This window comes from Bos indicus, chromosome 23 (genome assembly GCF_029378745.1).
Source record: "Bos indicus isolate NIAB-ARS_2022 breed Sahiwal x Tharparkar chromosome 23, NIAB-ARS_B.indTharparkar_mat_pri_1.0, whole genome shotgun sequence".
In the NCBI taxonomy this organism is placed as follows: Eukaryota; Metazoa; Chordata; class Mammalia; order Artiodactyla; family Bovidae; genus Bos; species Bos indicus.
The window spans coordinates 11,634,819-11,660,455 of NC_091782.1; the positions used below are offsets into that span (position 1 = coordinate 11,634,819).

Consider the following 25,637-nt stretch of genomic DNA (forward strand, 5'->3'; position numbering starts at 1 on the left):
CTTCCTGCACGTTGCCCAGATTCTGACCTTATCCCTGTGGCTGCCCTCCTGGCAGCATTGTGGCAGGGCCAAGGCCCCACAATGGCGCTGCTGGAATCCACTGACCCAGGCATTCCAGGAGAATATTTTGCATCTGAAGGAATCCCCTTCCCCTTTCCCTGGCCTGGGCAGGTCCTTCAACCTCTTCTGTCCTTCTTTCTCCCTGGCAGTGGACAACATCCTCATCCCAGAGAACCGGGCCCACTTGTCTCCAGAAGTGCAGCTGAAGGAACTGCTGGAGAAATTGGACCTGGTGAGCACCATGCGGTCCAGTGGGGCCCGGACCCGCCGAGTCCGCCTGCTGCGCCGGGAGATCAATGCTGTTCGGCAGAAGCTGGCGCAGCCGCCGCCACCACAACCACCGTCACTGAACAAGACTGTGTCCAGTGGGGAGCTGCCAGCGGGGCCCCGGGGGGATGTGGCTGTACTGGAGCAGGCCCCGCAGGAGGAGCCAGAAGACAACGGGGACAGAGGTGAGAGACAGTCACGGGCAGGCAAGGGGCTGGGGCCCAGGAAAGGGAAGGTTAAGCTGAAATCCCACTGTGGGAGCATCCTTCCCTAATTCTGACCCTAGTGGGCAAGCAAAAGCCCTGGGAAGGGTCACACTTTGATGCACACCCAGAGATGGTATTCAAAATACTTAATAATCCATTGAGATCAAAATCCATCAGTCAGAGTAGATGTTAGCTGTTGTCCTGGAGGGGGCTCCTGAGGGCCACTGATTTGGATTTTCAGCTGCTGGATTGTGAGCAGATTCAGGGAGTTTCAGATACTGAGGTCCAGTGGCTGTTTACTAACAGTAAGAAGTATTTTGGTATTTTGCACCTGGTATGGCCATATTGTACATATCAGTTAGATATTAGCCCAACTTACCCATCATGTAGAGAGGTTCTTGGAGCAGGTTAGGTTATGGTGTAGTAGAATAGAAAAGAAGAACCTTAAAGATAGTCTGGGCTTATGGCTTTGACTCCGGCTGGCCAAATCCACAGGCCCATCCCAAGAAGGAAGGCCCCATATTAAAAAGACCCTGGGGAAGTGATTCTCAGAGACCCAGGTGCCTTACCTGAGTTGCTGTCCATCCTATCCACTTCACTGGGGGCAGAATTGTCAACTCAGGAGGGCCTGTCATCCATAAAGTCCAGAAAGTTGGAAGTTATCTTCAGAGGCAAAGGGGCCAAATTGCAGGGAATGGCCCATTCTGTGTTAGGTTGGCAGAGAGTGGATGTGGCCGAGGTCAGATTCAGCCCTTAGGGGGCTTCATGTCCATTGTGACTTTTCCCAGCTCCCTGTGTTTCAGTCAGCATCCCATTTGTATCCATCCCCACTTCTGGGCTGAGGCAGTGCAGAGTCAGCCCAGTGGACCAGTTGCAACAGCTTCTAGAGGTTTAAAAAATTTCTAGGCTTCATGTTCCAGAAACTCAGATTAGGGAAATCTGAGCTGTCTTAAAAGTCTCAATTTGTAAAAGTTTCAAGGTAGAGGTTGAACAGACATGTTTTGGAGCCACTGATTTAAATTCTTTGCTCTCATTTTTCCTATCTGTAAGCTTATTCTTTGTGCTTGTCCTGCTTGCTTCACTGTGTGATATGAAACAAAATACATTGACAGATGGGAAAATACCTGGGTCTAGAGAGTTGTAGACCCTTAATTTGTGAGGTTGAGACTTATCTAATTATTGATTAATCAGAGGGCTTTGGGCTTTCTTGGGTGTAGGGGTTTATAACCCTATCTTCATCAGACTCACCTGGTAAAAGCTATTTAAAAAAAAAATAAAGAATTCGATCTTTAGCAATTTGGTTTCAGTTTGTCTGAGGTGGGACCTCAGCGTTGGAATTTTTAAGAAACTTTCTAAGTGACTCTAATACATAGCCAGGTTTAGAGCTACTAGTGTAGACAAAACTTACTGCTGCTTCTGTTTAGTCGATAAGTCGCGTCCATCTCTTTTGCGACCCCTTGGACTGTAACCTACCAGGCTCCTCTGTCCATGAAATTTTCCAGGCAAGAATACTGGAGTGGGTTGCCATTTCCTTCTCTGGGAGATCTTCCCAACCCAGGGGTTGGACCCACGTCTCCTACTTGGCAGGCAGATTCTTTACCACTGAGCCACCTGGGAAGCCCATGGACACAATTTAGTCCTGCCTTTTCTTCACCTCAGATCTGAGACCTGGGATGCATCTCAAGTGTTCTAACAGCCTATGCTTTGGGTTCTTAGTTGTCAGTGTCATTATCTGACTTGTAGGGGCAGACTTTTTCTAAAATGTTCAAGCAGGTTCTCTTTTTCTCTAACAGATGACTCCAAAATGCCTCCCCCACCAACCCTGGAACCCACTGGACCTGCACCTTCCTTGTCTGAGCAAGAATCCCCTCCAGATCCCCCCACTCTGAAACCTATCAATGACAGCAAACCTCCAAGCCGACTCCTCAAGCCCAGAAAAGCGGAAGAAGATGAGCTTTTGGAAAAATCACCTCTGCAGCTAGGGAGTGAGCCCTTGCAACGCTTGCTCAGTGACAATGGCATCAACAGAGTGTCCCTCATGGCCCCCGACACATCCCCCACTGGCGCCCCACTCAGTGGAGTGGGCCGCCGCACATCAGTCCTCTTCAAGAAGGCCAGGAACGGGGTTAAGCTCCAGAGGAGCCCAGACAGGGCCCTGGAGAATGGTGAGGACCATGGCACAGCGGACTCCCCCGTGTCTCCCGCCAGCATCGAGGATGAACGACACTCCCGGAAACGGCCGAGGAGCAGGAGCTGTAGTCAAAGCGAAGGGGAGAGGTCCCCCCAGCAGGAGGAAGAGACAGGTGACCTCGCCTGAGACTTCTCTCGCTCCTCTTATGCTTTCCTGCTTTGCTTGGCAGCCAGCACCTCCCCAGTCAGCTGTATCCGTAGTGGCCCCTGTGGACGCCAGTAGTAGCATTGAGGCTGGCTCCACAGCTCACAGTTGGGCCTGGCACACGAGCAGTGGCCTGGGGAAGCGGGCTTTGAGCAAGTGTTTTGAGAGAGCCAGCTTGTGTCTGGGGTTCTCTTTGGCCCTTAGGGGAATACAAAGCTGAATGTGATAAAATGGTTCCTACCCTCATTTTAGTTCATTCATTTATCAGATATTTATATCAGGCATTATTTTAGGCACTACTGTGTGTGGGGGGGAAATCATTAAATAAAACAGATAAGTCCCTTGTGGAGGAGTTAGACTGAAAGCAAATAAGTAAATTGTATCTAATATTAGAAGCAGTGGAGAAAAGTCTAGCAGGGAAGGAGGATAGGGGATACTGAGGTGGTATTAGAGAGGGTGGTGAGGGAAGGCTTTCTGAGGAGGTGACATTTGAGTAAAGATCTGAAGGAGCCAGAGGTATGAGCTTTTTGGGTATCTGGGAAAAAGATGTTCCAAAAAAATAGACTAGCAAGTGCACGGGCCCTGCATGTGGAAACATGCTTGCATGTCTGAGAAACAAGAACCTGTGGCCACAGCAAAATGAGCCAAGGGGTCATAGGAGATAGTATTCAGGGCTTGTCACCAAGGAGTCCTTACTGCGTGTCCAGCACAGGCTGCTCACTGAGAGGAATAAGTCAGACTCAGGAGCAGCACTGAAAGAGTCCATGGCCCAGTGGGGAGACTAGATGGTGTCCTGAGGTGCAGAGATGCCCCAGTGCTGGACAGTGTGTGGTTATGTGTCAGGTGGCAGCACTGCTAGAGGTGTTCAGGGAATGAGAGCTGAGAGGGTTGGGAAGGCTTCATGAGGGGACAGTGCCTGAGCTGGCCCTGAGGATGAGGACAGTAAAAAGCAGCAAAGGGCTCAGCCCGTGGTATGTGGAACCAAGGACAGAGTGCCTGTGAGGAAGTTTGGAGAGGGGCTTCCCGGAGCATCAGGAACCAACACACTGGAGGAGGTGGGCCTGAATGTGCAGGGTCTCCGTTACCAGACAGAGCAGTTTAGTCCCAGTGGGATATGGAAACCCAGCTCACTTGGCAGGGAGGGGCCTGCCCTGGGTTTTGCTTCTCATGTCCTGTTACGTGCTGGGTTTGGACTGTGTGGTTAACACATGCTTTTCTCTGTTTTGCTTGCTTCCTGCCTAACACTTTGTTTCAAGCAATGCCTTCCCTTCCCATCTGGCCCAAGCTTGCCTGTATTAGAGCAGTAGCATGGTATATAGAGTCAGGAACTTGAGCCTGAAATAGGGTGTGTATGTATGTATGTATGAAATAGGGTATATGTGTGTGTGTGTATGTATGTATGAACTTGAGCCTATATAGAGTCAGGAACTTGAGCCTGAAGTAGGGTGTATGTGTGTGTGACTTGAGGCTGAAGTAGGCTGTGTGTGTGTGTGTGGAACTTGAGTCTGAAGTAGGCTCTGTGTGTGTATGTCAGGAACTTGAGCCTGAAGTGTGTATGTCAGGAACTTGAGCCTGAAGTAGGGTGTATGTGTGTGTGACTTGAGGCTGAAGTAGGCTGTGTGTGTGTGTGTGTGTGTGTGTGTGTGTGTGTGTGTGTGTGAACCTGAGCTTGAAGTAGGCTGTGTGTGTGTGTGTGTGTGTGTGTGCGCGTGTGTGGAACTTGAGCCTGAAGTAGGCTGTGTGTGTGTGTGTGTGTGCGCGCGCACATGTGTGAAACTTGAGTCTGAAGTAGGCTGTGTGTGTGTATGTCAGGAACTTGAGCCTGAAGTAGGCTGTGTGTGTGTGTGTGTGTGTGTGTGTGAACTTGAGCTTGAAGTAGGCTGTGTGTGTGTGGTGTGTGTGTGTGTATGTCAGGAACTGGAGCCTGAAGTAGGCTGTGTGTGTGCGCTAAGTTGCTTCAGTCATCATGTCCCACCAGGCTCCTCTATCCATGTGATCTTCCAGGTAAAAATACTGGAGTGGGTTGCCTTGCCCTCTTCCAGATCTTCCAACCCAGGAATCGAAGTGGCGTCTTTTATGTCTCCTGCATTGACAGGCAGTTTCTTTACCACTATGCCACCTGGGAAGCCCCAAAGTTAATTAGGCAGACTTGAGTTCAAATCCCATTTTCTTGCCAGCTGGGTATCCTGGGGCATATCAGTTAACCTCTCTGATTCTAATCCTTATTTCTGATATGAGGCTAGTGATACTTCCTTTGCAGGGCTTTAAGGATTGGAAGCAGCCTATATAAAGCACTTGGCATATAGCGGTAGATGGTAGCAGTTATTGTTGTCATCTGTTGAGCTATATCAGGCGCAGCCAAACAGCACTGTGCACTAAAAATGAAAGATCCTGCCATAGGGAAATAGATCTGGATACCAGGCTCACGCAGCCTGAGAGGGCCCACTGCTTGGGGCTGAAGTCTGTTTCTCTTCCACTGTCTCAACTACCTGGTACCTAGGAATATTTTTGCACAGCCTTAGTGGAGTCTCACAAAAGCACGTGTTGATCCTTTACAAATGAGGCACAGCTGGCTTTTGTGATTTAAATTGAGGTGGTAATGTTAGAGGCAGAGCCAGGTTAGGGCGCGGATGTGTTGGCTCAGACGCCTGCTCTCTCACAGGTGTGACTTGTTTCAGTTTTCTGGCTGAGGTATATGTGACTTCGAGCTCTTGAGCACTTGGCTCAAGACTTGTAGGATTCTGGATTGTGGTTGGGAATTGGATAGGTAGATAGAGAGTTGAAGAATTCAGAGCAGATGAAAGTTATGTCCCTGGGATGATCAGTCTTCATTTGCCTCTGAAGGGCTTCCTGCTGTAAACAGACCTTCCCTTATTCATACTTAATAGCATCCTCTATAAGTAAAAAAGTATTACCTTCACTTTAGGAAAGGAGAAGCCAAGGCTTAAATTGGAAAAGGGACCCATATTTCAGAGCCTAGTGTAGAACCCAGGGAATCTGACTCCCCATCCTGAGAACGTCTCATCTCTCTGGATCTGCTGAAAAGTTTCCCCCATCCTCAACTTTGACTAGGTCTGCTAGATATCTCAGGGTGTGGCTGACACAGCCCTTATCCGGTCCCAACCTCCCCTGACACCATCCCAAAAGAATGAAGCTAGCTGTTGCCAGCCATGTGCTGGATAGGGTGTGTGACTATTTATCTGAAGAGGCAAGGTGGGTGGGCTCCCCAAGAGGCAGAGGAGACTCCCCGATAATTGAGGCTTGAAATTAGAAGCAGATTCAGGGTCTCGTGAGCCAGCCAGAGTGAGGAAGCCTTGGTATTTCCCACTGTAGTCAAGTGACAGTAACTAGAATGAGTTGTGGGCTGTTTTCCTTCAAGAATACCCAGAAGGCTGGGAAGGAAAATGCAGTGTCTGCTCCTTGCACTACCCACCATCTCCCACCCAACTTCATCAGGTTCTCTCCACCACCCGAGACCCATTTCCCTAGAGAAGGGGCCTGCTGGCCTCTCCACCATTCCTCCCCGAGCCCTCCCAAGGCAGCTGCCTCACGCTGTGGCGTGTCAGGGGCTGGGGGTTTCTGCACTCAGGCTCACTCTGTGTGTCCTTGGCAGGTGTGACCAACGGCTTTGGAAAACACACCGAAAGTGGATCTGACTCAGAATGTAGTTTGGGTCTCGGCAGTGGACTGGCCTTTGAAGCTTGCAGGTAAGAGCCCTTGTCCCAGAGCTTTGCCGGCAGCTGTGCTACCTCTCCATTTAATTTCCTTTCAGCTGCAGATTGAACCTCCTCCCGCTGATCTCAGTTTTTTCCTTTCCCTACCCCTGCTATTTCCTGAGGCCGTTTGTCTGTGATTCTGGTGGCTCCTAGGGAATGCCATGACCCTTGACTGTCAGGCCTGATCTGACTGCAGGGGAGGAGTGGTGCTTCGCAGGGTTTGTAGAGCTGAATGGGCTCCAGGGGACGGGGACAGCCAGGACTGTGTTGTCCAGAGAAGCTGACATCTGAGCCAGTCCCCACCCACTCCCCAGCCCATAGATAACCCAGTTATAGATGGTTTTGTCCTTTGCTTTTTGGGGTGTCATAGCAATGGCCTCTTTAGAAGTGTGGTGTGGGAGTAAGAAATGAGCAGATAAGAAGGTTGGTGTTGACTTTATTCTGACAGAGGCCCTAGCTCTTCTGCCATCCTTGATCTGGGAAGGGATGGGTTTCTCTTCCCATTCTTTCACCTAAAGGGAGGATTTCTGAGAGCAGAGCCTTCATGTATCTTCCAAGTCTAAGAGTTTACTGAATCTCTGCTCTGTGTTGTGTTCTCTGCAAGATACCAGGGAGTGTGGAACTCTTGGAAATGGGAGACTCTTGGTGCCACAAAGGGAAAATGACTTATCCTGAAGGCTGACCTCGTGGTCCCTCCACATGGCAACTGGATGGATCCTGGTTTCAGAGCAGGGGGAAGAGATCCCAGGACAGCACCAGAAAACTCTGTGTCTTTGTTTGAATTGCCTCCAAGGCAGGCTGGGGGTAGGTTCTGTTACGTAGGTATAATAGGGAAAAGGAGTCCAAAATGGCAGTGGCGGTTGTTTCAGCCAGGTTATATCCAAGTCACGGCACCATAGATGTCACACGAGTGTATGTTCCTCGGTTCTTTGTCTCGTCACAACAAAGATTTGGAGCGACGGACATTAAAGCCCTTGGCGCATCACAGCTCTTGGGTCTTGGACAAACCGTGCTACAGCTCTTAGGCAGATCAGTGTTACAGCTCTATTTTATTTAGAAGATAGCAGGAGAGAGAGAGAGAGAGAGAAAGAAAAGAGCACACGCACGCAGGAGAGAGAGTCCGTGAGAAAACGCTTTGGCTCCTCCTTTTATATGTTTATTCCTCTACCTGGGCCTGCCCTATGCAAATTGGGCTTAGCCAGGAGTGCTGTTTGTTCTGCCTGAAGCCTTCACTCTGGTCCTCGGACCTTCCTTTGACCTCCTTGTCTTTTAGCCACTGCCATTTTGGACTCCTTTTCCCTATTCTACCTACCTAACAGTTCTGTTGGGTTCTCACTTTACCCTGGCGCTGCCCCTTGGGCCTGGGCTGCTCCCCCACCACAGCAAGGCCCAGCTTTCAGTGGGTCTTTTGAGATTTTCCCCACAAAGCCTCAGATATGTCCTAGCTTTCTCTCTCCTTGTTGCAGCCCTAGAGTAAAAAGGGGAGTGGATGGGTAAATACAGTTACTAGGCACAGAGAAGAGGCAGAGGTTTCAGGATCTTACAGGATGCTGCTAGCCTGGTCCTGGGTTGAAATTCCTGACTCCTTTCAAAGATTGGGTGCCTGGAAACTCAGTTCATTGGGGTAGGAGTCAGGTTATCACACTGTCCCCGCTTAGCCCATGACTAAAAGTAGAAGGTGTGTTGGGCTCCTCCCTCCACAAAGGGCACTCTTCCCAGCTGTGAGCCAGAGGAGCAAGCCAGGCCAGGCTGGGCTCTGGCTAGCCTGCCTGTTCACACTGCTTGCCTTGCTGCAGAGCATGCCAAAGCCACCAGTATCTCTGGGTTCCTGCTTACTGTGGAAACAATGCCCTTGGAAGGCATTTCCTCTTTAACTCAGTGGTTCTCAGTAGAATTTCAGGGTTTGAAACAGGAGATTAAGAACTTAAACCACAGAATTCTTTCTGTCTTTCCTTCTCTCTCTTTCCCTCCCTTCTCTCCTCCCCCCCTTAACACTGGGGTGGTAAGTACATAAAGGAAGATTTCCTTATTAATTAGACTGGAATCATATGATTGCAGGATAAAGAACCTTGAAAGAATTTCTGGTTACTAATCCCATCCCCTTCCCCTCCTGTCTCTGCCTTTATCTTTTCTAATGATTTTCTGAGCAGGTTGGAGCTGCCCTCTTTTCTATGGGTCATTTGCTCAATTATTAATTGAGCCAGGCACTGTTCTAAGCCCTGATAAGATGTCTGTTCTCATGGAGTTTATCTTCTAGAAAGGAGAGATAAATGTTAAACCAGTAAACAGAATACTTACAGATTGGGCTGTCTGCTTAGGCCTGGGTAACTTGGAGAGAGGGTTGAAATGCCAGCCATGATTGAGTCACTTGTGCTTTTTTCTGTGAAACAAGAAAAGAGGGATCTAGTTTTGGTATTGTATCCTATCCCATTGAGCTCATCCTTCTCAGAGCTCATCCTCCTATAGTATAACATTAGTAATTTATAATATTAAAGTGAGACATTAAAATTCAGTGCCTTTTATGTAATAATATTTGGGCTCCCCAGATGGCTCAGTAGTAAAGAATCGGCCTGCCAATGCAGGAGATGCAGGAAACTTCAGTTCCATCCCTGGGTAGAGAAGATCCTCTGCGGGAGGAAATGGCAACCCACTCCAGCATTCTTGCCTGGAGAAGAAGGCTCTCCTATGGAGCCTGGTGCATGGAGTCACAGAGTTGGATACAACTTAGGGGCTGAGCCTGCACATACAACAATATTTACTATATACCTGCTATTTATTGAGTACTTAGTGTGTGCTGCACTGAGTGCTTTCTGTACATTAACCCATTAAATCCTCATACTATCACATGGGGAACACAAGCCTCAGAGAGGTTAACTAACTTGCTCAGGGTAACAGAATGAATGAGTAGAAGAGTCAGATTCTGAACCCAGGTAGTCTGGCTCCAGAGTTTCTCTCACAGCCACTTGGTTGCAACCTCCTCTGTTGTATTTGGAGGTGTCTTCCCCAGATCCATGATGTGAACTTGGAGAGGCTTTCCTAATAGAACTGCCATTTCTTACATTTTTATAGGGACTCAGATTCTCTAAGCCCAGTGACAGATTTTTGTAGGGTGCATGGGAACTGAATCCTGAATATGAACTGGGTGTTCTTTTGTTTTTTCCCCAACAGGTCCTGACCAGCAGGAAGAAAGCTCCCAACCTGCTAGTTAGTGAAGGATTATGATTAATTAGGTTCTGGTTGTGCTGGGTTTTCTGTGTAAGACCGTGATAAAGTCGGTTATGATTCAGTAAAACAGGAGCACTCTACTCTCCAACCAGTCTTAACCTCAACCTCTTCTTATCCTACTAGAGGTTTCTTAAGCATTTCTGCCCTGCTACAGGTTGTTGGCCTGTCTTTTAAGCATTTTTGTTATTGGAATAATTATATAGCAGTAACCAGAGAAGGCAATGGCAACCCACTCCAGTGTTCTTGCCTGGAGAATCCCAGGGATGGCAGAGCCTGGTGGGCTGCCATCTATGGGGTCACACAGAGTCGGACACAACTGAAGCGACTTAGCAGCAGCAGCATATAGCAGTAATAGTTTTTAAAGTTTGATTGGAAAAAAATACCATAGCCACATCATTCTTGCCCAAAGGCTTCTAACTATGGTGTACGTTAGAAATTGCATTGGAAGCAATTTAAAAATACTAGTGCCTATGTGGGTTCCAGTTGTATCATTATTCTTGTATTACTAGTCTCATTTTTGCCTATTATCATCTAGTCTTTATCTAATATATGATTTTTTTTCTCCTTGCAATAACCGTATTAAAAAAAAAAAACCCGTCTGCTTGCTAGTTAAAAAAAATCCATCTCTGTCTAAGAAAAACTTCACACACATAAAGTAGAAGTGAGAAGTGGATTGTTTTTCCAATTTAAAAATGTCTTTCCTAATTAAAGAAGTAAGGCATGTCCATTATAGAAAATTTGGGAATGAGGCAGATTTTTGTGCCTCAAAAAGGAATTGGTTTCTTAGACAAGCTATGTGAACCACAGAGTAAAGGATTCTGGTGGATATGAGAACAGGCCCTCCTCATGGCCAGACTGCTTAGACTGTGGAAGGATTGACAAGTGCCTGAGGTGACCTACCCTCTGGGTAAAATCCAGTGTCCCTGGGCAGGGGAACAGGCTTCGCTTTCCAAGTTCAGTCCTTCCACATGGGTGAAATGTTTCCTTAAGCCTCGTGGGAACATTTTGGTCAAGAAGTATGTCATGGGTTTGTGTGAATTTTTAGGGGAAGGTGAGAAACCATTCTCCTTGAAGAGTTGTTGCAACTCTGCCCCTAGCAGAAATGGGACAGCAGAAGTGGATGTGTTAGTCATTTAAATTGCTCATTTCACTTCCCTCTCCCTCCCTATATGCAGTGGTCGGACACCTCCCAAACGCAGCCGAGGGAAGCCAGCCCTGTCTCGAGTACCCTTCCTGGAAGGTGTGAATGGAGACTCCGACTACAACAGCTCAGGTAAGGAGTGCTCTGCAGGTGCATCTGGGGGAACCAGGCCTTCCGAAGAGCCACAGCCAGACCCTGAACTCCTCCAGACCCGGGGACACTGGGCAGGGAGATGTCCCCTTCCTCTTAGATAATTCATCTTATTTTGAATAAGTGACACATGCTTTGGTGAAAAAAGTCAGAACGAGCCAGTGTTTAGTGGTTTCTTTTGTGTCTTTCCAGGTGTAATCCATACGTATACAAGCCAAAAACTTGTGCATATATTCAAGAGTGAGCAGGGAAGCCTAACATGCACATTCCTCTGAACCATGCCTTTTTTCGGTTAATAATGTATCTTGGAGATTCTTCTGTGCTTTTCTTTGGCTGCCTAATGCCCCACTACATAGGAGTGCTGTCGCGTACTCAGCCGGCCCTCTGCAGATGGACGTTTAGATTGTTTTCATGTAGTTGTCATAGTCAGTGTTGCAGTGAGCAACCAGGTACAAAGCTCATTTTGTATCCCTGGGGAGTATATCTACAGATATACTCTTGCTGTGTTGAAGGAAGTATGCATTTGTATTCTTGACAGATATTTCCAGTCTGCTCCATGTTACTGAATTTCACACATAATCTTGTAATTTCATGTGATCCAGTGCTTCCACCCCTCTCCCCATGAGAGAGTCTATTCCAGCAGGTCCAAACAGTATAGTACTTGGATGTCATCTCCTGGGCCTGAGGGAATGAAGGGCAAGGCAGAGCCGAAGGAGAGGACTAGGTGGTGCTCAGGTGGGGCGGGTGCAGGCCAGCTGTCCTCTGAGCACAGCTGTGTCCAGCCATCCCGTGGAGGGCGTGCACTCTGGATGCCCTGTCCTTGAAGCTTCCGTCTAACATACAGGCTTCAGGGCTTCTCTTCCCCTATTTCCTATTCCGAACTGTTTTATTTTCCCTTAGCATCCATTTCTTTTTTCATATGTGTGTTGATGAATGCATGCCTGCATATTTCCTTGCTGTCTGACTGTCAGTGCCTAGAAGGCAGGGCTCATGTCTGGATTAACTTATACAGCATCTAATGCATAACTGGGAATGGATTTGGCACATACTTTGTGCTTCTGGTAGTGACATTTTATTCTTATTTTAAGAACCATGTAATTATTAAAGTGATGCCAAAGGAGATTTAAAAAGGAAACCAACCTTTCGCTGTTCCATCACCTTAACACCATTGTCTTCATTTCTCTACGTTGCCTTCCATTTATTTCAGGCACATTTTTAACAGAATGCTAAAGCAGAACTCATGCTCTTTCATATTTTTGTTTTTTCAATGTTAACTTTCCAGTCAATGCATTATCATTTACTTACTTGTTTTATTGTTAGACATTTGGTTATTTCCAACTTTTAACACAATACATAATGCAGTGAACCCATATTTTTGTCCAAATGCCTCTCAGTCATTTTAAAAGTTATTTTTCTAAGAACAAATTCCCAGGGAAAGCATTTACTGGAACAGATGGTTCATACTTTTTTTTACGGCTCTTGAGACTTGCCACCAGATTATATTGTGAAAGGATTAGACTGGTCCCCAATTTCCTCAGCAGTATATGATTGCACCAGTGTCCCCACAGCCTGACTCTTCAATCATGCTGGATTTTATCTTTTTGTGGTTATTGCTATTGATTCAGTAGGTAGAAAACAAGACCTCATTACCAGTGATACATTTTTTAAAAAATTATAAACATGGGAGGTACTGTTTCCTTAGGAACATAATTTCTACTCTGTGGAATTTGGGCATTTTTCCTTAGTCGAGTGTGGTCCCCTCACCATTGCTAGTGTATAGGCTGGGAAGGGGAAGGGAGGTTCCTCTTTGTGTTCAGAGATGTTTGTGAAGGACCCATTGTGTGCTAGTGGTTAGGTGGAGAACAAAGAAATCTGAAGACATGTGCCTGCCCCAGGACCTGTGCAAGATTCTGACAAAACAGGCACAGAGAGAGCCTCTGCTGAGTGCTGTGCAGCAAGGTGACCTGTAGCCAGGGGTGGCCCTGTCAGAAAAGAACTCATTTAGCAGCTAGTTTTTCTGGGATGTTTGTCCTAGGCATGTTTTTCCACGAAGCTGTCATCCGGAGGCCCACCAGTCAGGGAGGCCCAGAGAGCAGTCTGTGGCTTTGCCAAGCTGCCTTATAGTCTGTATTCCTGGTAATGAAGCAGTTATATTTTTTCAAGGAACATCAACCTAGGGTTCTAGTTTAGAGGTCAGCAAACTGTAACCTGTTGCCTGTTGGCCCACTTGGTAAAAATCTGCCTGCAATACGGGAGACCCAGGCTTGATCCCTGGGTCGGCAAGATTCCCTGGAGAAGGAAATGGCAACCCACTCCAGTATTCTTGCCTGGAGAATTCTATGGACAGAAGAGCCTGGTGGGCCACAGTTCATGGAGTCACAAAGAGTTGGACACGACTGAGTGACTAACGCTTTCACTTTCATGAGCTAAGAGTGGTTTTTACATTTTTTTTCAAATGATTGAAAATCAAAAGAAGAATGATATTAATATTTTGAAATACAAAAATTTATATAAAGTTCAAATTTCAGTGTCCAGAAATTGTTTTATGGGGACACAGCAATGCTCATTCATTTAGGAATTACCTGTGACCGCTTTCATGATACAACAGCAGTTGAGTAGCTGCAGTGGAGACATGTAGCACATAAAACCTAAAGTATGTACTATTTGACCTTTTAAAGACCAAGTTTGCTGACCCCTAATCTAGTCTTGGAGAAGGCAATGGCAACCCACTCCAGTACTCTTGCCTGGAAAATCCCATGGACGGAGGAGCCTGGTGGGCTGCAGTCCATGGGGTCGCTAAGAGTTGGACACGACTGAGCGACTTCACTTTACTTTTCACTTTCGTGCATTGGAGAAGGAAATGGCAACCCACTCCAGTATTCTTGCCTGGAGAATCTCAGGGACGGGGGAGCCTGGTGGGCTGCCGTTTATGAGGTCACACAGAGTCGGACACGACTGAAGTGACTTAGCAGCAGCAGCAATCTAGTCTTGGCTCAGACGGTAAAGCGTCTGTCTGCAACGCAGAAGACCCAGGTTCAGTCCCTGGGTTGGGAAGATCCCCTGGAGAAGGAAATGGCAGCCCACTCCAGTATTCTTGCCTGGAAAATCCCATGGATCACGGAGCCTGGTAGGCTACCGTCCATGGGGTCACAAAGAGTCAGACACAACTGAGCGACTTCACTTTCTTTCTTTCAGAATCTAGTCTTAAGAACTCAGGAGAGGGTAGGGAAGAGGAAGGGTGGAGGGGATGTTGTTGACTCATTCCTGGACTGCTTCAGTCAAATGGAGGCCCCAGGCAGGCCTCCTGGGCACTCTTCCAAGCCCTCCTGTCTCCTCCCCTCCCCCACCCCAGGCAGAAGCCTCCTGATGCCCTTTGAAGACCGCGGAGACCTGGAGCCCCTGGAGCTGGTGTGGGCCAAGTGCCGAGGTTACCCCTCCTACCCTGCCTTGGTGAGTCTGCCCTTCCATTCTCCCTCCCCTGGGGGGTTCTGGCCCCTACCTTGCCTTGAGGGCTTATCTGATTGGATCAAGCCAGCAGAGTGTGTTTGGGAGTCAGGGTGCCTTTAGCTGCAGGAGGGAGGTTTTATCCCAGCCTGCGTGGGTCACACCAGCTAGGCTTAGGGTACTTAAAATAGGTTACAGTATGCACACAGAGGCTAGGGCTCTAAGGGTTTTAATAGAATATATTTATTTGCTAAATGGAAAAATTATTATTATGCATGAAAGTTGTATGTGCTCATTGTAGAGAATTATAAAATCTGCTAATAATGCTTAGCTGTTTGGCTAAACATCTGTCATGCTAAGTCCTTGAAATATGGAGAAAGGTATGATTATTCTCATTTTGTAGGGGAAAATACTGAAGATCTGTTAGCCATGGTCATCTAGCTTTTAAGTGGCAGGGTTGGAATTTGACAATGTGTGATGTCAAAACCTGTTTTGAGCCACTGTTTGAGCCTGTGTTTTGAGCCACTGAGTTCAAAATCACCCACAGTCCCGTCTGTTCAGAGATTACCTCTTGATGTATACCCTCAGCCCTGTTTTTTTTTTTGTTGTTGTTTAATGCATAAATATTAGACCATGTGGTGTTTAACCTTCCCTTCATTTAACAGCACACCATGAGCGTGCGTGTCTCATGCCATCAAACATTGTTTATCGGCATCACTGTCATGGCTGCGTCATCTTCAGTTGTATGCATGTACCTTATTTTAACCATTCTCTTGTCAGTCATTTAGATCATTTTGAATGTTTCACTGTGACAAACAGCCAGCAGTAAGCATCATTGTAGTTTAACATTTGTGCACGTCTATGATTATTTCTTTACAGTGAAGAACTCTTAGGAATGTCTTCTTTGGGGCATGTGCAAAATTCTGATGCAAATTGCCAAGTTGCCCCTTAGAAAGTTAGGGGCAACCCCAGTTTATATGGGGCTTCCCTGGTGGCTCAGCAGAGAATCTGTGTGCAATGTAGGAGACCCAGGTTCAATACCCTGGAGAAGGGAATGGCTACCCAACTCCAGTATTCTTGCCTGGAGAATCTCATGAACAGAGCAGTCTGGTGGGCTGCTGTCTATGGGGTCTCACAGAGTTGGACACAACTAAAGCGACTTAGCAGCAGCAGCAACAGCAGCAGAGCGACTAACACTTTCACTTTCCGGTTTATACTCCCACCAATAATAGCTAAAAGTTCTATTTTTACCACCTTGATTGGGAAGGTCATGTCCATCTGGCCCTGGTAAATACTGATTCTAATCTTTGAGACAGCAGAATCACCTCGGGGAATTTTTTAAACAATGCAGATACTGAGGCCCCATCTCAGAAGTACCATATTGGACTCTGAAACCAGACCCAAGCATGAATATTTTTTTTTTTAAATGTCTCCAATGATCTGTAGTGGGAGCTGAGAACCACCCTGCCAGCCTATGTGTGCACACACAGCTCTGAGCTTCTCCTTGCTCAGTTGTGTCTATGGCTCTTTCTGGTCTCACAGCAGCTTCTTCAGGTAAAGAGTGCAAGAACTCTGATCTTTTTTCTACTTGTGAGGAAACTGTAGCTCCCAGAGGTTATACCTCTTGTTGGAGTCATATCAGAACCCATGCTGCCAGCCTCCCCTCTCCTTAGCAGGGGCAGGAGGGAAATCCACACTGTGACCCAGCGCTGGAGAGGTTGGGCTGGGGCTGCCTTCATAGGCTCTGCCCTCTGCTCTCGGTGAGACCCCCAGGTTAGTTGTTGAAGGAGAGATTAAGGCTATGCAAGTTTGGTTTTATCTTTTTAAATCTCCCAAAACAAGTCAGTCTAAAACTAGTCTCTTTTTTTCCTTTTTAATTATCTTCTTAATTGTAATTTTCTTTTGCAATTAAATTCAGCCACCACCTGAAAACCCCACCACCTGAACACAACCTCTGTTTTTATTTTGGTTTGTATTCTCCCAGTCATTTTCCTCTATGTACTTAACTATGTACTTGCACATATAGTGACTGTGGTTTTTAATTTTCTGGGGCTCTTGTTCTTTAAAAAAAGTTTTTCTGTAAAAATTACATATTTACGTTATTTCCATGTTACTTTACATCTGCAAAACATTTGAGTGAGTGTGGCCCATTATTTATTATTTTGGAGTACATTTGCCTCTGTCTTCTTTAAAAAGAGAGGCAACCTCTCCTTAAGAGGGAGACTTGCCCATCTTGCTTCTGCCCTTGGAGGGGACATTTTTCACAGTCTGCCCCCAGTTTCCCAGCCAGGCACTAGCCCCACTGTTGGTGATTGAGGAAGCTCAGGAGAGCTTGTCTGGTGGTTCCCATCAGGACCTTTAGCATCAGTCCCAGGAGGGACAGACAGGCTGGGAGGTAAGAGTTTTTATCAAATCACACAGCTGGGGGCAGGGTAGGGTTGGTTCTTCCTTGGAGTAAACTCTTAACCAGGGAACCTGCTTTTAGCTGCTTATCTTGAAACGGATGTAAGGAAGCTGGCAGACACCCAGAAGTAAATAGAGCAATTTATTATTATGAGAAGAGGCCCCCTGGGACAGGGTATAGGAATTACGATTTTTCCATCTCTGGGGAAAGCTGCTTCCTCGGTAAGTTTCCAAGTCTCCCTGGCCTTGGTGCACAGAGACTATCAGCCATAGCAGGGGCTGTGCAAGAGGTGGTGGGCAGTCGAGCCCCAAGTCCAGGTGCCTGGTTTTTGTCCCAGCCAGCTGCATCCTTCTGTGCTTGGCATTTTCCTCTGTAGGCTAATACTTGTCAGCAGACTTCTCAGCATTAGCAAGAGAAGAAATAAGATGGTATGCGACTAGTTAGGAGCTTCAGTAAGTGTCAGTACTTGTAGACTGGCGAGTTATTGTTGTGTTGATGCCACCAGGCCTTTTGCTGAGCCCCTGCCCCTGTGGAGCATGCAGCCTCAAGGACTGATTTTTGCAGTGGCCCTTGTTTCCAGCCACATCATTCTCCCTTCTCCAGCAGCCCTCCAAGCTCAGTCTCTTGGCTTCTCTCTAATCTTACCATGGGATGTTAAAGTTGTATCTGGTCTACATACCAGAAGGATAATAGACAGGAAGGTGGTGGGTAACCAGAAAATATGTTTAGGTGAAACCGAGGGGGTGGACCCTCTAGCTGAGGCAAAACCTTTTTCACAGCCATGGTGTCTAGGAAGGCCCCTGAGAGTTCGAAATGAATTATACAGGTTCTAAAGGGAAATTGGCAGGGAAATAGATGACCTCGACTCCTCTCCCTTAAGGGACATTGGGAGGAACGCGTTTATCTATCTGACCTGGACGTCAGAGACAGTCCACTCACTTCTGATAATCCCCGACCCTGGCTTCCCAAACTTCTCTTTCAGCTTTGGGGCCTGAGAGTTGATGGCCCAAGCTTTCTTATTGGAAAGAGCTCAAGGATTAGAACGGTGTCTGGGGAGATGGAGTCGAGATTTACATTTGGGGTACTGAGGGTCATTGGAAGAGGTCAGCCCCTCCCTCACCGAGTCAGGCAGGGCCAGTCTGCTGCATAGCTCTGGTGTAGGATGGCTCAGTGCTTAGTCCTGCAGCAGGCTGCACAGTTCACCCTGTCCGCCCCTTGCTGAATCCTCTCCCCTCTGCTTTCAGATCATCGACCCCAAGATGCCCCGGGAGGGCCTCCTGCACAATGGTGTCCCCATCCCTGTTCCCCCCCTGGATGTGCTGAAGCTGGGCGAGCAGAAACAGGCCGAAGCTGGAGAGAAGCTCTTCCTTGTCCTCTTCTTTGACAACAAACGCACCTGGTGAGTGCGTGCTGCCACTGGGAGGGTGTGCCAGGACGCAGGCTGGGGAGCCTGACTGGGATGCTGTTTTAATGCTGACGTGCTGAGGGTACACAGGGCTGTGGACTCAGCCACTCTGCCTCTGTGCTCAGTTGAAAGCAAAAGGTTACCTGCCAGCAGCTAGTCTCTGCGTTTGCCATGATAGTAGTAATTTAGTGTTAGGAATAACAGTGATGAATAGTGTTAATGGTAACTGAGGGGTTTGGTATATCAGTCTCTGAGAAGCACTCTGAGATGGAGATTTGTGTTAGGACGTTTCTTGGGAAGAGCTGTGGGCATGAAGGGTGAGGAGTGCAGCCCTAGGCAGAGGAAGCAGTTGAACTGCAGTGTACTTGCTGCAGAGGCCACAGCTGATCTGTTTGAGCTCATTAGAGATGTTAGAAATGGGGGCTGTGCCCCTGTACCCCAACATCAACCAGGCCTTGAATGCTGGCTGTCCCTGGTGGGGGTGATTCCTGGAGAGAGACTCACTTGAGAGCCTATAATCTGCCACTGCTCCCAGTGGCTGCGGGAATGCGTGTCTCAGTCCTGGGTGGGTGGGGAGTTGTGGGAAGTGCAGAACGCACTCCAAGGGGCTTGTCTGCTCTTGGTTTAAAAAGGCCAGCAGGAGGATTCCTTCACCCCTGCTTCTGTAGAGTGGGGAGGCAGGACTAGCTAATGACTATCATCTGTCGAGCATTTACTCCATGTCCTTATGCAGATTGCTTTACATGAGTGATTTCATTTGATCCTCATTTAAATCTTCATTAATCCCCTCCCAATCCATTTTGCAGATGAGGAAGCTGAGGCTCAGAAAGCCAAGAACCTATAGCTAGAACTGGGATATAAACCAGGATCTGGCTCCAGAGGCTGGGCTCTCAGCCATATGTTCAACTCACCCAGGGATCTTTTAAAAACAACAGGTGTAGGCCCCACCAGAAATCATTTCATTGATTCCTGGCATCAGCTCCACTTCTTCGACATAGCTGCCTGACTCCCTAACGCAGGGCGAGGCTCAGAGCCCTCCAGATGGCTTAGCTAGTCTCCCAAGGGGCACATGGGCTTCCCTCCAGCAGCCTTCTAAGCCAAGTGTCCTGGGCCCCAAGTAAGGGCCTGGCTACAAAATAAGTCCCTTTGTGGCCGCCTGCCCGCAGCGTCCCAGTCTGCCTCCCTCTCCCTGTCCCCTCCCCCTGGCTTTGCTGGTCATGGGCAAGTGGGTCCAGAGGAGCCTCCTGTGGGACCCACTATGGTCCAGGCCTCTTACTGTGCTTATATTTTAGGCAGTGGCTTCCGAGGGACAAAGTCCTGCCCCTGGGTGTGGAAGACACTGTGGACAAGCTCAAGATGCTGGAAGGCCGCAAGACCAGCATCCGCAAGTCAGTTCAGGTGGCCTACGACCGCGCGATGATCCACTTGAGCCGAGTGCGGGGGCCCCACTCCTTCGTCACCTCCAGCTACCTGTAAGGGGGGGCCCGCCCTGCCTCCGTCCTGCAGGGCACAGAGAAGCCTCTTCCGGCCCCAGCCGGGCATACGGCTGGCAGCTTCCCCCTCCCATGGCAGGCCAGGGACTGGGCTGTGTCCTCCCCACGGGCAAGGCCCCAGTTTTGACTAACTGCGTGGTTCCCCTGGTGGGCCTGCTGTGCCAAAAACTCCCACCCAAGCTCCCCCGGGGCTGGTCCACTGAAGAACCAGTTAGAAGTAGAAACAGCTGTGTGGCTTGGGCCCAGCCACGGAGATAAACTGGCCCTGGAAAGCAAGAGGTCTTGGGCTTGCTCAAGGGTGTGCCTGGTGCCCTCCAACCCACTCCCAGCTAACTACACCTCAGGGTGAGCGAGGCTCTAACGCTGACCCCAGAGGTGCTGTGGATACACCCGGGTCCTGCGGGAATCCCACGGAGCTCACCCTCTCTCCCTCCATCACCCTTCTTCTGCCTCTTGCCTGAACCATCTTCTGCCCAGCCTCTGTTTCTCCTGTGTTCCTTTCCCAGCTCTCTCTTGTGCCAAACTGACAGAAACCATCACCAAACTGATTTTTTTTTCTTTTTATGTCTCATTCCCTTTGAGGCCAGCTGCTAGCTACCACTTGGGTGACCCCTTCACCAGCACACCTCCCCTCCCCTTATATGTGCTACAGGCAAACAGCAGAGGCCAGACTGTGAGAGCTGCCCCCTGGGATTGAGGCGGGGCCTCGGGCCTCTGCCTTGCAGAGAGGTGGGCTCAGGCTGGGCGGGCTCCCATCAGCAGACCAGGCTTCTGGTGCCCGTGGCCATCTGTCCACGTAGATTCTGCGGGCTGTGAAGCTGTGCCCTTTGGCCAGGTCTGCTCTTTTCATCCTCCTAGCCTCCTCATGGGTTTTCATTCTGTGTCCCTGCAGCCTCTAGGCTCTCATTACCACCAGGGATGACGAGGGGCCTACAGTCCAGCATCTTCCTGTGCTGTGCTCTGCCCTGCCCAGCCTCTGCTGCTCCTAACTCCAGGGAGCGCAGCACTTTTCTTTCAAACCCTCTGTCCCCTTCCCTCTTTTCCTTCAACCCCCTCGCCACCTTTACCTTCTCAAAAACAGAAGGGAAAACAAAAAACTGTGAAACGGGGGAATGCTGACTGACAAACCAACACAACTTTCAGAGGCTTCGATGTCTGTTCTCTGATGTTTCTTTTCACCTCTTAAGCACCAAAGTTGCAGGGCCAGGTTGCCGGCCACTGATCGCCATGTTGATTTTTAACCTGACGTTCTTTTTAATTGTTTTAAATTTTTCATAGGGGAGTTTTGGACAAAATGAAGTCACTGGGGAGATCACTGCCATTTTTACGCACTTGACTTTTTAAAAATACAACCAACCAACCGCCACGACTTCTTATACATTTGGGACACGAGCCAGAGTTTAAAAGGGAACCAACAAAACTCTCTATAACATAATAAAGGACGGGGTTTTGGATTTTGTACAATAATAAAACTACAATGCCTATGGCTAGGGAAGGACATAGTGTATATAATTGTAAAATACTGTTCTAAATTATTCAGGCCTGTAGTTTCCATTACAGGAGTCCTCCATTGTGTGGCTGAGTATTTTAAATGCACACAGTGTGTTTTATTTAAAGGAGCCAACACGTCCCCCCTCCCCAGGTAGTCGGTCGGCTGTGGACTCTGTGACCTTTGTCTCAACCTGTGTTGTAAGATCTTGGGGCTTTCTCTTTCTGTGTGTCTCTTCCTCCCAACACTTTCTCTTTCTTAGTCTCTCTCTCCTTTTTTCTTTTTCTTAGTCTCTTTGAATCTTTCCGTCTCTGAGTCTCATTTTTAAAACTGCTCTTTTAGAACGGGAAACGGCTCAGATCCTGCTGTGGCATGGGGCCTATGTGTCTCAGTCGCGTCTGCTGTGAAGCACACGATGCTCTATTTATTGTAGAAAGTAACTTTATTTGCTTTCTAGAATTGTTTATAACAGATGGTATAAGAGAGGTAATAAACAGAGAAAAATCTATGCTTGTAAAGAATACAAAAGTTAATTTTACCTACTATAATATGACTGTCTTAAACTTATTTTCTCTCTGAGAAATAAATGTTCTAATGGGCAGCAGCCGCTGTGTGTGTTTATGGTTGTCAGTGGGGCCTGCCCTTCTCCTCCTAATCTCTGCAGCCCTCTCCCTCCTCAGGAGGCCAGGGCCATCAGTGGTTGCATTAAGAATGGGGTTGCCTAGCCATTGCAGACTCCCAGCTGGAGAGTGCTCTGTCTGTCTGCTTGTCTGTCTGTCTCTCGGACCCCTGGAAGAGGTGCAAGGATGGCTTCTGATGTTTTCCTCCCTAGCAGTGCTGCCTTTTGGGAGTTGTGGAAGGTCCAGCCTGCCTCCCACACCTCAGCTGCCCTGTGGCCACATTCCTTCAGGAGCATGTGCTCCGCATTCAGCAGGAGACATGGCCCTTTGGACAAACCAGGCACCTGTTCACCAGGCTTGCAGAATTAGAGACTCTAGGCTGTTCCCACCTCCTCTGTCATTGTTGCTGTCCCCCTTCTATAGAGGGCGAGCCAGGACTCAGAGAGGCAGAACATGATCCTGGTATCTTTTACAACTAGAAGGGAACCTTGAGCTTACCCAGTCTTCATTTTGCAGACAAGGAAACAGACCAGCAAAATTAAAAGACTTGTCCAAGATCAGCCAGCCAAGAAATGACGGCAGAATCCTGGGACAAGGATCTGGCTATGCTGGCCTGTTCTGTACCTCCTTCCCCTCCCTGTGGCTCTGGCTCCACCATTTCTGGAAAGCAGTATCTTGAGCAGAAGCAGGAGTATTCCCTGGGGCCAACTGCTCTGTTGATGGGCCTAGGATAGTTTTTCCCTCTGGTTCTGCCTGGCTGCTCTGCTCAGCTGCGAGTTACATGTCTCAGTGTGTGGCTGGAGGATACAGGAGTCACCTCCTCCACAGGGCTTTAGAAATTCTTATCATTGAAGTCACTAAAGTATAAAGGTTCTCACTCTGGTATAACATTAACAAAATATAATGTACTGATAGCTCTTGTATTACATGTTAGGGTGCAGGATGCTTAACAACCTGATTTATAAACGTTGCAGACAACTCTCAAAATGGTTCCAGAAGAATGAAACAATTATTTCAAGCCTTGAAAATTGGGGTTAAAAATACCTATACATAAATTTTTATTTTGAATTATAAAAGCAATTTAGAGAGAAATTACAAGCTCACCCTATAAAACATAAGCAAATAAAAATGACCAGATGAGTAGAATCTAAACGGGGTGGGGGGGGGGGGGATAAAAAGGAAGTCACTGTAAACCGATGAAGCAATTTAAACAAATGGTGGCCTCTGGGAGGTTTGGTGTGTATTCCAGCTCCAGTAACCGCCATCCCCTTAGGGAGTGAGGCCTTGTGTTGGGATTAACAGCCTTGTCACTGACTTGCTGTGTGATCTCACGCATGGTGCTGGACCTCTCTGAGACTGATGTAATAGAGGACCCCGAAGCCCGGGTGAGGCAGTAGTACATGGTAGGTGGCAGCAGCCATTGAAAGATTTGAATAGGGAGGAAACTTGATTAAAACTTGGTGACTAATTAGACTGATAATCAGAGTCAAAAAGGAGTGTTATGCAGGGTCATTGTGTGGCTGGAGTGACCAGCAGTGGGTTTGCGGGTGAGGAGGAAGGAAGAGTAGGTTTTGATGAGTTTATGTTGCCTGTGGGACATGTGAGAAAAGCCCCCAGAAAACAAGTGGAACTGGACTTGGAGTTCCCTAGGAACATAGGAGCAGGTGACAGAAATGTGTGGTCACTGAAGCCCATCAGGGTAGTTAGGAGAATGGTCAAGGAGAAGGGGGGAGGACAGAGCACAGAAAAGCTCCTTGTATCTAGAGACTGGGGCTGGGGGACAGGTTGGAGATAGTGCCTTCAGAGGGATCCAGTCCCCAAGGAGGGAGGGCCTCATGCGGACAGTGTTGAGCCCTAAGAGTCATCTAGCCACACACCGCACACCCCCCAGCAACTCATTTCACAGAGAGAGGCAGGTCAGCTGTGCTCAGCGTCACAGAGCAGGAACAGGCAGCGTTGGACCAGAACCCAGCACTTCCTGCTCTCTCCACGCACATTCTCAGAGCCCTTGAGGTGAGTAGAAGTTTCCTTGATTTATTTTTATCAATGCTATGATTAAAACTCATAGCCTCAAATCTGAAATACAATACTGGAGCTTGTGAGGGCACTCTGACTAGGTAGAGAAAATCTCTTCTTTCCTAACAAGTTAAAAAATATTAAAAGCATGTGCCAAGACCCTGGTCAGCTTGGTCGCTTTCGTTAATGCCACGGTTGCCATTAACACTTGAGTGTGAATTTGCCTGTCTGGCTCTCCTGACCTGGCCAGGCTGTGAGCTTTGACTTTGAGAGAAGAGGGGGTAGGCTGTAGGACTGCTGGGCTCTGGGACAGGGATGTAGGGGCACTTGTCTGCCCCTGGCTGCACAGGCAGTCCATGGTGTCTGTAGGGCAAGGAGGGTGAACATCTGGCCCTGCCAACTGCAGCCAGTCTGGCCTTTACCAGGAACAAGGGGAGCAGGTCTTTGGAGGAGGAAAATGATTTCTCCAAAAGATGAGGAAGAAGTTTCTGCCTCACTGTATGGTGGGGAAGAGGGGCCAAAGAGATACGTGTTTGGGCCACAGCTGGAGGGGGGGCTCTGACTTGACCTTGGCACTGGGGGTTCCCTTCTGTTCTTTCCCTTAAAGAGTGAAGAAAAAATATATATATATATTATATGCTATACTATATATATTTTAGTATTGTCTATAATTTTAATATTCTTAAGAGGGCCAGGACTCACAGGCTACATGACAGAAAAAGGCAGATGTCCCCAAAATTTCAGAAAGGTTATTGTTAATATTTCAAAGAACATGGTACATCCTTTGCTTGCCACCTATAAGGCTGGTTGGAAGTGGTTTCAATCTAACTCCCCTCACTTCTGAAGCAATGGCTGAGTTCCTTCCTCTTCCCTTCTTCTTTATATTGGCCCCATTGAGGGGACATAGAGATAGTCTGGGGCTGTAACACTGATGGCTCCTGGTGGGTGAGAGTGGCGGTTAAATGGGGGCCCTGAGGAGAGTCTCCCCACCCATCCCAGCTTCACAGTCCAGAGGACCCAAGAAGGATTTTATCTGAGCTGGTCACAAAAGAATATAAGATTGTTCATTGCTATATAATTTGGGGGAAAATTTTTTTCTAAGTACAAAGGAGAAAGTAAGACTATTTTAACCACCAGAAATAACCATTTTCACCATTTTAATGTAATTTCCTTATAGTCTCATTTTTCCCCCCCTAGATAGAGCATGTATTTTAGTTTCTTGTATTGGATAGCTGGGAAGTCAGCTGGTAGCTTTCTGCAGTCACTGCAGAAGTGCTCGGCATGACGGGAACACAAGGCCCAACAACTTTTCTGCCCGAATTTAACTTACCCTTTCTTGCTGAGTATCATGAGCTGGCTTATGCCAACCATTGCCCATTAATGTTTGCTTGTTCCCTTTATTTTGCTAAGATGTCTGTGCTGCTACTGCTAAGTCACTTCAGTCGTGTCCGACTCTGTGCGACCCCATAGATGGCAGCCTACCAGGCTCCCCCGTCCTTGGGGTTCTCCAGGCAAGAACACTGGAGTGGGTTGCCATTTCCTTCTCCAATGCATGAAAGTGAAAAGTGATAGTAAAGTTGCTCAGTCGTGTCCGACTCTTTGCAACCCCATGGACTGCAGCCTACCAGGCTCCTCCGTCCATGGGATTTGCCAGGCAAGAGTACTG

At 48.0% G+C, this 25,637-nt stretch overlaps 2 protein-coding genes across 4 annotated transcripts in view; both read left to right on the forward strand.

The window, feature by feature from the left end:
* Positions 1-21,939, forward strand: part of BRPF3 (bromodomain and PHD finger containing 3) — a 35,719-nt gene extending 13,780 nt beyond the window's left edge. For all 3 annotated transcript variants that reach the window (XM_070777415.1, XM_019985963.2, XM_019985962.2), the window contains exons 7-13: positions 210-512; positions 2,327-2,836; positions 6,482-6,575; positions 10,985-11,082; positions 14,453-14,550; positions 18,193-18,347; positions 19,646-21,939. In XM_070777415.1, the coding sequence (XP_070633516.1) occupies positions 210-512; positions 2,327-2,836; positions 6,482-6,575; positions 10,985-11,082; positions 14,453-14,550; positions 18,193-18,347; positions 19,646-19,829 (1,442 nt within the window). In that variant the 3' untranslated portion in view covers positions 19,830-21,939. The remainder of the gene's footprint in view (positions 1-209; positions 513-2,326; positions 2,837-6,481; positions 6,576-10,984; positions 11,083-14,452; positions 14,551-18,192; positions 18,348-19,645) is intronic.
* Positions 21,940-22,053: 114 nt separating this feature from the next.
* The window catches only part of PNPLA1 (patatin like phospholipase domain containing 1), a 91,335-nt gene continuing 87,751 nt past the window's right edge, over positions 22,054-25,637 (forward strand). The window contains exon 1 of the mRNA XM_070777431.1: positions 22,054-23,968. The gene's annotated coding sequence lies outside the window, so the exon portion shown is untranslated. The remainder of the gene's footprint in view (positions 23,969-25,637) is intronic.